This window comes from Pelophylax lessonae, assembly GCF_965119305.1.
Source record: "Pelophylax lessonae genome assembly, chromosome: 2".
Lineage (NCBI taxonomy): Eukaryota > Metazoa > Chordata > Amphibia > Anura > Ranidae > Pelophylax > Pelophylax lessonae.
In genome coordinates, this window is record NC_138769.1 from 663,686,764 (window position 1) to 663,701,443 (window position 14,680).

The 14,680-nt window shown below is 39.6% G+C and overlaps 1 protein-coding gene across 1 annotated transcript; it reads left to right on the forward strand.

Annotated features, from left to right (window-relative positions):
- Positions 1-3,051: 3,051 nt before the first annotated feature.
- On the forward strand, positions 3,052-12,973 carry SLN (sarcolipin). The gene is made up of 2 exons (XM_082248391.1): positions 3,052-3,194; positions 12,370-12,973. The coding sequence occupies exon 2, from the start codon at positions 12,445-12,447 to the stop codon at positions 12,538-12,540; it is 96 nt and encodes a 31-aa protein (XP_082104517.1). The 5' UTR covers positions 3,052-3,194; positions 12,370-12,444; the 3' UTR covers positions 12,541-12,973.
- The last annotated feature ends 1,707 nt before the right edge of the window (positions 12,974-14,680 follow it).

Genomic DNA, 14,680 nt, shown 5'->3' on the forward strand with positions numbered 1-14,680 from the left:
GACTGTCAAGTGAAAGGAAGAATTTTGACCTCAGCGCACTTTGACACTGAACAGACCACACAGTATCTGCAGACTTGCTTAACCAACTGGAACAGATCCACTGACGTGGCTTGCCTCTTGAACCAGATGAACATTTTGTGAATACTCCAATGTCCTGTTTCCACATGGATTCTCTCTGCCACAGGGTAGGCCCAGACCCTTGACTTACGATCTGCCAGGTCACTGAGGAATCACGGGGGGGAACATTTTTCTGTGGTACAGTATACCATCCCTCAGGATAAGATAGGAGTACTTTTTGGTTTCCAGTATTAGCTTAAAGCCTAGTACACACCATTTGTTTTTTTTTTCTGTTCAACCCGCTGGGTTGAACGAAAAAAAAACCTGAGAGCTCTGGTTGGAGTCGATGTACTATCAATCTGATGCTAGTAAAGCGATCTCCCCTGCTGGGCTATTGTGTTCTCACAGGGGGACGCCAACTCCCCCCTCCAGAAAACTCTGGTCAGTGCTCTCAGCTAGTGGCTAAGAGCGCTGATCAGAAGCCGGTAGGCTGCTGGTTTTCCATCATGCTCGTCCGACAGAAGCTGGCCAAGCTCTGGCTTCTGTTAGACTGGCTGGCATACACACAGGCCAAATCTCAGACAGTTTTTATTGAACTGGCTGATGTCGCTCAACATTCGGCCCGTGTGTACTAGGCTTAAATCTTTCTTTAGGACTGATAAACTAACATAGCCATATTGACTCTAATAGAGGGCAACTACTGGCTCCTGCTCTGTGTCTCTACCCAGGTATAAACTTCCAGTACATGGATGAGGTTTACATGAAGCCTACTCTTAGGCTTACCTCCTCTAAAGTCAGGGATTTCTATTCCTATCAGATTCTTCATCCACATTTTTGGTTCATGAATGAGGAGTCACCCCACTGCTTGATTTCTGACAATGGGGTGTTCTAATATAATAGTTTTGGTTACACTGTGTATGGTTAAGACTGCCTCTATGGAGTCTCTTGGATCACTTGCTTCTGCCTCATCAACTGTGGCCTCTCTGAGCTGCTGAGGAATAGTTAAATATAGTCAATGCCTATTAGCAGTATACAGTACACTGCACATATATGCCATAGCTCTTTTACCCCAAAAATTATTTGTAACCATACCACTGTACCACAGGTAAGATTTTCACAGACACACATAGACTGAAAGGATCATCTTTAAAAAAACTTACTATGGACATAAAGTTGAAACTTTCTCTAAACTTTCATTAAAATAGAAAATACTGAGAATTTTATTTAAATAGAAGCTACTTAAATAAAAAAATGGAAACTACTTAGCAACAATCAACTGCTGAGACAATGAACATTTTGGACAGTAGTATGTAATGTATACTGGTAAGTACTTTGTAATTTAAAACACAATGTATAGAGTGCAGAGATCATAGTTTCCCTTATATTGCTGGGAAAAATGGCTGCTGTCCGTGGTCGATGGGAAGTGAAATAGCTGGCCTTGGTGGCCTGGGGGGGGCTGGGGGGGAACACTGGTGCTTGATGAGGCTAGGGTGGGGTACATTAGTCAGTGGGGGTCATTAGCAATCGGCAGGGGTTGCTGGTGTTTAGTAGATTACTTTCCCTATCCGCGCTCTGGGCCCCGCACTGCTGTCTGCCTCTGCAAGGAACTATTGTGTTCATGTTGGCAGGAGATCACTTCCCCTGACAGGGCAGCAAAGGAACTGAAGCCAGGTGCAGGAATTCCTACTCGCAGCTGGCAGCAGGACATAGCCTAGATCCACAGGACGCTGGGAATTTGTTAATATCCCCAGACAGTTGGAAGGTAGGAATGTTTTCAAAATGCATGCTGCCTAATTGGACCACAGTAGAGGTAAAGGAAGGAGAGCGAAGGCATGGGAGAAACCTTTGTGCCTTCTTTCTTGCCCTTGGCGTTTTTTTTTCTAAAAGCTGTTATGTAATCTGGCCATATAGAATATTTTGACATTTTCTGCAGCAATCAGATTGCCTAAAGCATTTCTATTGGAAGTTGGCCCGCCAACACCATGGTCCTCTATCATAAGATTGGGCAGAGAAGTGTCTGGATTCATAACTGACACAAGATTTCAGGCAGATTCCTATTCAAAGTTATTATTGCAGCATCTAGATCAAGACCAAACATAGTCGAGCTTCCTCCACTGCATTCTCCTCATGACTGTAGGACAACCTATGACATCTAGATGTGGCTTCACTGAAAATTCATTACAGAAACACCTGCCAATATATATCCCTAGCTGCGGACTGCTGTTCTATAAGCAATCACTGTGTTCTTCAACTTTCTAGAACCTACTCAGTACTGATTTATTAGTCTGGGTGGCTTCATCCTTTTACTGCATGTCAAGTAACTAGACACAGTACTCCACTTGCTGCTGAACTACTATAATCTTGATCCACATCACAATTTCACTTTTTTTTAAGTATGTAACTGATTGATACAATTCTTCTGGGAAATAAAGAAGAAGAGCTGTGGATATTTTCAGGATTATGTCCTCCAGAATAAATAGAACTCATGTTATCATGGAATAATATCAGTTTACTAATGAACGTTTGGCAATAACCTACTCCTACACGGGAGGCCAATTGTGCAGAGCAGGAGGGAGGCTTTTAAAAGGCCACCTGATCCAATTATTTGCTCTGTCAAGGGCAGTGCTTTAATTGTGTGTCAGAAAGAATAGAGGGATCTACAGTATCGAAAGTGACGTAGGTGGGCGGGTGTGGAATAAGCTCCTTATTTATAGGCAGCTTGGCCAGGGTTTAACGACTTGGTAAAGTTTACCACCTGGGCAGACAGTAACATGGACAGCGGCATTAGATGTATTGAGCCAGTAATGCCCAGTCTACAAACAATCAAATGATTGGATTGTACTGAGTAGTTGTGTGCTGAACTAAATTTTAAAACTAACTTGTTGAAACATATATTTTTCTATAATGTCAAATGAGAAGCACTACCTGGATGCAGTTCTTGCCTTATATATTACAGCAAGCATGACCTCATCAGAAACTCTGCCAGTCAACTTGGTGCTCCCCACCCTCTGGCTACTTTAGTCCCAACACAGACAGTTGGGAATCACATTGCATAAGGAGGTGGGAAGAGTCAAGTCAAACAGGAATTGATAACATCCATTGCCCCAAGGCTAGAAAATTCTGAGCAATTAGATAAGGTAACTTTCTTCTATTAGAGCCATTCATTTGTCTTATCTTTGTAATACTTAGCAAAGTTTTCTATTCTGGATATTTTTCATTTTTTTTTATTATGTTACATGGACAGTAGTTTACTGTCTGTAATCAGCCTCAGTTAGAACATTTCCTTCAGCTGTCAAGCATCTGTGCATGAATGGAAAGCACAAGTATCTAAGAGAACGTGAAAAGTTTGGCATGCAATGTCTGCTTTTCAAGTGCACATGTTACTGCTAAAATTAAATCTGTCATCAAGACTTTCTGTACCAGAAGTTTAGCATTATGGGTTTCATTACAAAATATAGGTATTCACTTGTATGAAATGCTTAGGGCTTTTTTTCTTCTTGATCTTTCTATAATTTAGGGTACAGTGCATGAAAAACATTGAATTAATAAGCTGTTCCCATGATGTCTGGATAAATATTTCAATCCTCCTTGGGGACACTATCTGCATGCTATCTGAGTTTCATTCTGCCTGTGTTTGCCAATAAACATTTTGATGGGTTAAACTGGTGAGCCTTGAGTAATCTACATCACCTGGTTCCAAGTCTGTGCTGAGAAATGAGGAGGGTCGGGTGTTAGGCTGGCCATACATGGGTCGAATTTCGAGAGTTTTCTTAAGAAAATCTTATCTAAAAATTTTCATTCGAATTTCGCACCATTAGTGGGTCGCAGCAACAGCCGATTTTCGTGCATCAAATTTGAGTGATCGGGCATGTTGGAAATTTTTTAAAAAAGGAACAATTTTCTAATCAATGATGTGAGAATCGTGCGAAAAATATAATCAAAAAAGAAATGCGCATGATTGCAAAAAAAGAAAATTCCCAGAAAGAAAAGAAGATTCCCAGCCACAAAATTTATTTTTTGTAGCAATATGAGGTGAAATTGAAGGCTTGGTTGGTCGAATTGGTTGAGAAATCAATGGTGGCACCATCGAATCACAAAACGCACAAAATTTCTGATTTTGGAAAGAATATTCTGTCTAAATTCAACCCATGTATGGCCAGCCTTAAGTTAGCAACCCAACCCTATACAAACTGTCATTCTACTGAAAGAGCATGATAAATACAGGTCAATGTTAGTGACCTAAAAAGTAATTAACAAGTTCACTTTCTGTTCCCTATACTGCATCTCTTTATATTAGACTGCTTAACAGAATCCTAGTGGCTGTAGAAGAAAATGGTTGACAATTATACCTAGAAGACATGTACAGAAAATAAAAATTGTTTTCCCATATATTGAAGGTTTTAGACTAATTAAAGAACTCTTGGGTTAGGCCAGCAAAGAAGGTCCTTGAACCAACTTTTGGGTTTTGGAGGTTCCATTCTTTCTACTCTGTAATAATAGCGGTAATATCTCTTTAGGGTTCAAGTACAATGATATACTAAGTTTGAGTTCAGGAAAAATGAAACATGGGTATGTTATCATGTAATACATGTAATCAAAATACCAGCTAAGCACCAATTGGTTGCCCAATGGAAATGTAAAATATTCAAGGGAACTCATAAAGAAGTTGGAAAATACTATGAATCATAATACTCTCTCATTCACTGGAATTCTTAAAGACAAATAAATAACCTTTACAAAGCATGTGGAGTGTGGCTTATTTGAAAGGTGGATGTGACTTTGTTGACAGGTGGGTGTGGCTAAGCAGCAGACGTTCTACTCATTTCCCTATAATATGTTGTACTTTCACTAAAGGGAATTTACAGTTTAGATTAATATGTTAACAGTTTAGATATATATGTGGATGTCTTCATTTTAAATACAATATTGTGGTATTCATTAAAACATATATATTCGTTGTCTTCATATGTTTAAATGGCTACATCAGTAATATATTGCTACATATTCAATGCATGCTGTATTTCGTGCTCAGTAGTGCAGCTCAATGGGTGTGTTATGAGACAAATTGATTAAGCACATTACAATCCCAAGATGTCTTTTACTGCAATTGATTTTTGATTGATCGAGGGGGCAAACCCAACAATAGAATGTATAGTGTGCATACTTACTCTTTTTCGCAGAATTCTATTTACATATGATCTACTTGTAATCAAATATAACTGACATATTATATGCCCTTGGATGTTATGTAAAAGCAATTAAACATCAACAACACAGCACATAACCTTATAGAGTTATATGTCTTGAGAAACATTTGTCTCGATTCCAGCTGTAACAGAAGAAAAAATAGCAAAGCTTAAAAAGGAAGCAGAAATGTTGAGAACATTTGAATACCAGGGAAACATTTTCCACTGAATGTTATATTTACTTTTTGTAATTGGTAAACTTTAGTGGCACTGCCAACCATGCATACACAGATGTGAATTTTGTTCTGTCTTGTAGACTGATTTTACATCTTTGCCTTGCAGTAACGAGAGATAAAATTTCAGTTTTTTCAGGCATTGTGGGGCATCGCCAGCCCATTCAGTGTAAATGTGCTGCCTTATTACAAATTTAACACCAAAAATACTGCGTGGTAATGTACATGAGAAATGCACTGCAAGCTAGGATTGAGAGGGGAGGGAGAATTAGATTATATTGGGTCAGAAAGGTGAGACAGAGGGTCAGTCCCTATTAATGGGTGGAATGGATAGATGGGCGGAGGGTTATGGCAGGTGATAAGGATGTTCCCATGTTACAAACAACCATTGGAAATGGTACTATTTGTACTAAATTAAAAAATTTGCACAATAAGTGTGCAAAATGTGACAATGAATTAATGTGTTTGTTCACCAATGCCTAAAGACAGCCAAGCAAAATAGGTGAGTTGGAAGCTTTGGTGCATGAAAAGAACTATGATTTAATTGGTATTGCTGAATATTGGCTTCATTCTACACATGACTGGGCTACTAATATTCCTGGCTATGCTCCCTTTCTTGGAGTCAGGGTAAAAAGGAAAGGCGGTGGTGTCTGTCTCTATGTGAGAAGTGATCTCAAAGTGAGTGTGAAAGAGGACCTAGTTGATGAAGAATGTGATGAGACTTAAGGGCCATACACACTATAAGATTTTCTGAAGACTTTTTCCTACAGATTTACCTTTTCTATGCAGTGCAAGGGCCTGCCAGATTGCATACAAATTGAAAGTGTTTAGGTTTGACCTCATATTATATGGTTTTGGTAAATCTAAAGGAAAAAGTCTTCAGAAAATCTTATAGTGTGTATGGCCCATTAGGCATTATGGGTGGAACTGCACATGGGTGTGCGTACTTCAAAGGTAATCATTGGAGTTTGTTATAGGCCACCCAATGTTAATGAGGAGGTGAAGACTCAGCTCCATGCACAGATAGAAAGGGCTACAAGGGCTGGGACAGTAGTAATAATTATTCAAATGTATAAATAGTAAAAAAAGTCAGGTCTGAGCATGTAAGCTGTTTACAAAAAGATCTAGAGTGGGTGACTGGGGACACAAGGAAAGCAAATTTATGAAATACCTTCTTCAGTTTTGTGTATACAAAGGAGCATAGGGGAACTTATGTCCATAATGAGGATGGTATTGACACAACCCCAAATGATCCACAATGGCTCAAAATTGATATAGTCCAGAAATGTTTTGACAGAGTAAAGGTGGATAAAGCACCTGGACTGGATGACATACTCCCATGGATCCTAAAAGAATTACGCTCTGTTATTACAAAGGCATTGTTTCTCATATTTAGGGACTCTTTAATGACTGGAATAGTACCCGCTGGATTGATGTAGAGCCAATATGGTGCCTTTATTTAAAAAACTTTAAAAAAATGTAAAAAAATTAAAAAGGAACCAAAGTCTTTACCAAAAAAACTATAAACCTGTTAGTTTAACTTCTATAGTTGGGAAGATACTGGAGAGTTTAATAAAAGATGATAGATGAGTTCTTGCTGGAAAAATAAATATTTGAATCAACAAACAGCATGAATTCATAATAAATCTGATTTCTTTTTTTGAGGAGGTAAGTAAAACCTTGGACAGAGGGGTGGCTGTGGATGTAGTATATTTAGATTTTGCAAAAGTGTTTGACATAGTTCCCCACACGGCTAATGAGTAAGGTAAACTCTACAGGGTTGGAAATGGATAGAAAACTGGCTAAAAGACAGAATTCGGAGAGTAGTGATTAATGATTCTTACTCTGAATGGTAGGGTTATTAGTGGTGATTCCTTTGGGATCAGCAAGGAATTTATCCCCTGCTGGAGCAAATTGGATCATGCTTTGCTAGTTTTTTTTTTACCTTCTTCTGGATAAACTGTGGGTATAGGATTGTGTATATAGGATTGTTTAATTATTTTCCCCTTTTATTGGGTAACTAGATGGACTTGTGTCTTTTTTCAACCAGACTAACTATGTAACTATGTAGTCAACATGGAGGTCTGAATGGGCCTAATTGTAAAATAAAATAAACCCAGTAAAGTGGAACTCTACAAATGTTTGTTTAGTTTTTGTTTGATTTCCTGGAGGATCTTCCCCTGCTATCACAGCAGGGAGATATCCCATTCGATGGCCATGGATCTGTTGTGAGCTATATCCTCCTGGTTCCTCTCTCTGGGATGATTCCCTGGGTAGAATCCAGTTGAGGGACAATGACTCATATTACTGGTCTAACTGGTATTTATAGGAACATATCAAGCATACATCCAGAGAGAGAGGCAGAAATAGTAGACCTCCCCTGTTACATCTTAATGGTTCAACTAGATGGACTTTTTTCAGCCAGACTAAATACGTACTGTAACTATGTAAACTGGGGATCACAGCAGAAAATAAACCCTGGAGCACCTGGTCAGGCTTTAATCAAAACTAATAAATAAAATGAGAAAGTCTAACCTTCTTTGTATGACAATGAAGTCTATAGCTGCAAAGCTATCCCATGTGTTATCCCCAGTGGGCAATATTCATTTTCTGCTTGTTCACAGCAAAATGGAGGGATTATGTGTCTATATGAATTTTCTATAGTAAAGAGGAGAAACAGACATGAAACAAATCTAACTGGACACATTTGAGTTGATTTACTAAAGCCAAATAGGCTGTTCATTTTGCAAGGGAGACTGCACTTTGCAAGATACGTTTCCCCAGAGCTTAGTGAATGAGGTGCAGCTCATGATTGGATATTGTTTGCTAAGTGAAATTTCACAACATTCACCAATGTCTGGGGAAAATTCCATTGCAAAGTGCAACTTCCCTTGCAAAGTAATGGCCTATTTGCCTTTAGTAAACATTGGTTGTATAAAGATCATTTACATGGATATGGAAGCTTAGTTCCTCTAAGTCCTGGGCACCAGAAGCTTTATAAGGAATCTCCCCTTACTAACTCAACAAGTGTGCCATCTAATGCAGGACGAGTCTTAGGACTGTATCACATAGCAAATGACTTGGTGGGACAGAAAGGGATCAACCAACAGAGCATACAGCCTGTAACAGTAATTTTCAGAGGTCACATTACATGTTAATATTAGGATTTTCTAGTATAGCATAATCACAACTGCTAAATATTTGCTCAAAGTTTTGCAAGTTCTGGCCTTAGAAGCAATGTGTCACTCATCATCGGAAGTCCTGAGATGGTGTATTCAGTTTCATATGAAATGTGTCAAGTATATGTAGCTGTGATTGCTTAAAGGGAGGAGGTGTTTTTTTTTGCTAGCATACAGAGATGTGACTATGTCTATAAACTATTAAAAAATTAAAGATAAATAGCAGAATGTGGAACATATTTATCAGTCAATGACTGTGAAGTGAATTCAAAAGCAAAGCAATCAGTCAAATAGCATTTTAACAATAAGGTAGCATAGCACCATATTTTTTGACAGGTTCTCTTTAGTGTTGGGATATTTAAGGGATATGTTGGCCTTTTTAAAATATATGCTCAGCTACATTTAAAAGCCATAACATCAAAGTGTTTTATCTATTCATGTTTTTTTATTGTTACACTGTATGTGGGCAGTCATAATTGCCTGATAAATGTTTAGGTTGTGCTTCCTGATTGGTAAAGGAGCACGGTGATTGTGTTTTACTCTTCCACTTACATTCAAATAGTATCCAAAAATATGTACCCACTATTAGAGTTGAGCGGACACCTGGATGTCCGTGTTCGTCGGGTTCGGCCGAACTTGAAAAAAAAGTCCGGGTCCGTGTCCCGGACTTTTTCCGAACTTTACCCGGACACCGAACCCCATTGAAGTCAATGGGGACCCGAACTTTCAGGCACTAAAATGGCTCTAAAAAACCAATGGAAAGGGCTAGAGTGCTGCAAATGGCAGCAAAATGTAGTTAAGAGCATGGCAAGTGCTCTTAAAAAAATTCCCCTTTAAATTTGTAATTTTTAAATAGCAGATTAGAACAGCAATCTGTAGTAAAATATAACTGAACGCTGCACACAACAGACTGATAAAATATATTTTTTTCTCCCTCCTCCTCCTCCTCAGTGGGCTCAAGTGAGGGCAAAAAGATCGTTCACTGCACCACCCCCCACACAGCAAAATCGATGTAGATCGCTAACGGACGATTGTTCTGTCCTGTGTCTCCTATCTGACCCTGCCTAATCTCTCCAGTCTGTCCCTAAAATGCTCAAATATCTTTCCCTGCCTACACTCCGACCTGTCCCTGCATTCTTTTCGGGCACAATTTTTCCCTGTCTGTCCCTAATCAGCAGCAGCCAGCACGTATGATGTGTGCTCTCTCCCTACACTACAGCAGACTGACGCACCGCGCTGTGTCTCTCGAGCTTATAAAGACATGGGTCACATGCTTCAGATGGCCAATCACAGCTACTAATACATTAGTAGGCATGGCTGTGATGGCGCACACCAGTTAAACGCTTGTTGATTGGCTGTTGAAAGCCCGCCATTAAAAGCGCGCCATTACATACAAAACAGGAAATAAAATTACCGAACACGGATTTTAAACCCGAAGATACAGTAAAGTTTTCGAGGCCGTGTCCGGGTAGCAAAAATCCAATTATCCGGTACGGACCCGAATAATACAGTCCGTGTTCGCTCAACACTACTCACTATATTTTCCATTTACGGGAGGGAAGCAAGGCAGTGGATCATGGCCCCAAACCATCAGGGACAGGGCGTAAGTTCAATTATTTCTTTTAACCGCTTCCATACCGGTCAAACTCTGGCATTCCTCTCCTACATGTAAAAATCATAATTTTTTTGCTATAAAACTACTCAGAACCCCCAAACATTATATATATATTTTTAGCAGAGACCCTAGGGAATACAATGGCGGTCATTGCAATTATTTTTTATGTCACACGTTATTTGTGCAGCAATTTTTCAAACGCGTTTTTTTCATGAATTAAAAACAAAACAAGTTAGCCTATTTTTTTGTATAGTGTGAAAGATGATGTGACGCCGAGTAAATAGATAAATATCATGTCACACTTTAAAATTCCGCACACTTCTGGAATGGTGCCAAGCTTCGGTACATAAAACTCTCCATAGCCTACGCTTAATTTTTTTACAGGTTACCAGTTTAGATTTACAGAGAAGGTCTTGTGATAGAATTATTTCTCTCGCTCTAACGTTTGCAGCAATACCTCACATGTGTGATTTTAACATGGTTTACATATGCGGATGCGACCTATGTATGCTTTCGCTCCTGCATGCAAGCACAAGGGGATGGGCGCTTTCATTTTTTCTTTTTTTATTTAAATTTTTTTATTTTTATACTTTCCCTAAATTTTTTTTTTTTTTATCTTTTTTATTCCTATTACAAGGAATGTAAACATCCCTTGTAATTGGAATAGGGCATGACAGGTCCTCTTTATAAAGGGATCTGGGGTCAATGAGACCCCCATATATCTCCTCTAGGCTGGAGAGCCTGAGAAAAAAAAAAAAAGGATCTCAGGCTTTCCAGCCGAATACACGGCAGTGTTTACAACGGCCGAGGCGTGACATCATAACATTGCGCCCAGCCTCTGAGAGATGACTGGGGACCATATGGTACTCGGTCAGCTTTATAGTAAACTTCTGCCACTGGCGTATTGCTATTCTGGCTCGCCAATCACGCGGGTGAGCTGGTAGAAGCACCAGAGAATGGTGTGGGGGGGGGGTGGATACATGACCAACCTGGAGGGGTAAGAGTCTGGCTTTAACTTGAATTATAAATCTAGTTTTTCAGCTGTAGCTGCCATCCGCTTGGCTGGGGACTGTAATCTCAGCTGAGGTCTTTATAGTGTTTCTTTTAGTAGGTAGCGTGTGACTGATAAAACAGGTAGGTAGGTCTGCTGGTTCTTCCTCTATGGCAGGCATGTTCAAAGTCCGGCCCGCGGGCCAATTGCGGCCCCTAGGCCGCTTTAATACGGCCCCACAGGTAATTTGGAAAAATCTATTGTTGTGGCCCCTGTCAATCTCAGAGTGCTGCTCAGGACCACTGGGATCTCTGGATCTTTCAACGTCCATGTACTTGTGAATACACTATTGTTAACACCCATTGCCTGTCCCCACCAGCTTTACATCCCTTGCTCAATATGGCCTCAGACTTAACCTGATAAGGGAGCACTAAAAAACACAAATAAATTTGGCGCTAGTATAACAGGACCAGCACCCTCTCCATGATAACTGGCATAGCACCTGTTTAGATTTGTCATCCATGTGACAAAATGAAAATGGAAAAGTATGCCATTTGCAATAAACTTTGCATAAAATAGTTAATTTGCATTTAATTTTAATGGTCCAAAGAATGTCAGATAAAATGGTCGGCCCTCACAAATGTTCACTTCATCAAATCTGGCCCTCTTTAAAAAAGTTTAGACACCCCTGCTCTATGGTGTATCAGATCCTCAAATTCTTTCTGTTTAAGATTGTATTGCTATAAGTTACAGCTCCTTGCAGTTTGCTATTTGCTTCATGTAATCATTGCATACAGAAGTTATGTAAGAGTTATGTTCTGTAACCAAGCTGGGTTAAACTGTTTGTGCCTATGCTGCCAACTCTATTTATAGTGAATGTCAGTGAAATCCTAATAAACCTGCATGCATATTAAGCAAGTATCACTGACTTCATGTACATAACTGTATCCCATGAAAAATTATAGATTATCTACGTGGTTTTTAAAGCAAATATAACAAGATAAAAATGACTAACCTATTTGTCCCTTTGTGAGTGCCTTACATCTTGCCAAGAAAAAACAAATTCCACATAATTTATAATGGTGTTGTATATGTGCTTTCTCCACAGGCTCACCTTTTAAGGCTTTTGTTGCAAGTTTACGGGGTTCCTCTTGGTCCACCAACCCCTCTACACTCAGAGAAGATGGAGCGATCTACACAAGAGCTGTTCCTTAACTTTATGATCGTGTTGATCACTGTACTGTTGATGTGGCTGCTTGTCAAGTCTTACCTAGAGTAAATGGACTACATAATGATACTTAGATGCACCTAAGTCTACATTTCCAGCCCCTTCAGTGCCGAAGAGCATTTTTTCACCAGTCTTCCTCCGCACTGAAAGGGCTGTGTGCCAAGTCAACGGCATCGGTACAGTTTGTACGTGACATCTCTACATTCAATTCCTTGATCAACCGCAACCTCACCTACTGGAAGCAAAGAGAGTTTTACCCTCGTGCACAACATTTAGCTTCTAGAAGATAAACACTGTCTAAAATTCAGTCAGCTGATGCATTTGAATGTCGTGAAAAGCCTATGAAGCTCTGTTGTACCGTGCTTTTTTTGCCCCAAGTCAATAATATAAACACCATCTTATCAGCTCTTGTCTTTGAGCCCCCATAAAAAATATACACTGGGACACAACATGTTTTCAACTGAATAAACTGAAAAGTTGAAACAACTCATGTGTTGTTTGTAATTTAGGATTATGAAGGGCATGACTTACACCCCAAAAGTCATGGGAGCTTAAAAGAGAAATTCATACTCCTTCCATTTATTTCTTTTTTTTTATTTCCTTGTTTACCCGATGCTGGGTTTTGCACAGTCCAGATATTCACACACCCAGCAGATCCAGTGTTGTCCTGCTGAGATCATCTTCTCTGCAGCCACTGCTTGGGTCCCGTGCCAAAAATCTTCTCCTGTGACATTATCGGAATGCTAACGGCTTATCCGGGTTCAGGATGACCACTAGACCCACCCTTCCTCCTCCTTAAATGATTGTAATGAGTGCTCCTAGCACCTCCTGGGATATGCACATCACATATTTCAGGAGGCACTGGGGGACTGAACACCATTCGCCTAGGCAAGGCGGGGGGATGGGACCAAAACCTATGCACTAAATAAAAAAGTAAAAAAAAGGAACAAAAAAGACAGATATTACTGTAGTGGAGTGGGGGAGGGATGGAGAGAAGGAAACTTCATGATGAGGGCAAAGATCTGCTTTAAAGTGTATTTCTAACCAACACCAGTTTGAAAAGAGAAGGCAATGAAAAACACCCCTGCGAGTTTTTTTTTTTTTTATATAGCTGTCTAAGTCCCATTGGAGGGGTTTTCTTCTTTTTACTGTACTGAAGATACAACAGGTGGTGAGAGTAAACTTCTCCAAAGTATTGGGAGGTACACTGTTATATGTTATCAGCGGAACAGGCGCCCCCATTGGAAGATTAGTTCTCAGCCCCTAAGCCAATGATAACTGTAAAATTTTGGGATTCCAGAAGCTCCCGGTCCTGGTGATGAACTGAGAAGGGTGAATCTCTCTAGCAGAAAAACAGCAACAAAAACATGATAAAAATTCGAACTACTTCGCTACTACTATTGGGTGGATAACAAAACGAATAGCAGTTCTGGCAATAGGGGTCAAGTTATTAAATACATTGTATTGCCCCATATTATGACTGCAGTCATGTATCCATTGAGAGTTTTTACCACATGCACTCTAGAATCCTTCATTAATAGCTAGGGCCCCTGGTTAAGGGAAGTCTAAGCTAAATTTCTTTGCATGCATTTAGAAAATTGAGTTAAACAAATCCTTTTTTTAGACATTTTACTGACTGTATAAATTATTTGCAATACATAAAATGAACAATGGGGAAAATGGGGGAAATGAGGGGCTGGGGGGTGGGAAGTGCTTCTCTTGAGCTAGAGATGCTCTTTCAGGAAAATATTTCTGTGACTTTAAACATAAACAAGGAATGTAATTACTATAGCCCATGTATTTCTATTGCACGTGCTGCCTTTTCAGGTTCAAATGGCTTAAAAGATGGGGACCCACCAGGGCTTCTATCCACAGAGGTGACCTATAGAGTGTAAAATAGAGGCTACTGCAACTGGTTTCTTGACTCCAGGAATGTCTATAGAGGGTCCAGGTCTGGATCAAGACAATTAAATGATCAGGGACGTGGCAGTCAATAGGGTTGTTGGCACAAATTTTGTCTCAATGAGTTATTTGTATAGTAATTGCAGGGATGTGAGTGATAAAGAAGTGATCATAGGAAGAGATTACAAGTGCAACACAGATTCTCTGCCAAGTCTTAACAGACACAAACACTGGACAAGTGAATAAAGCAAAATTATATGTAAGAGTTGAATACATATTTCTCCATTGT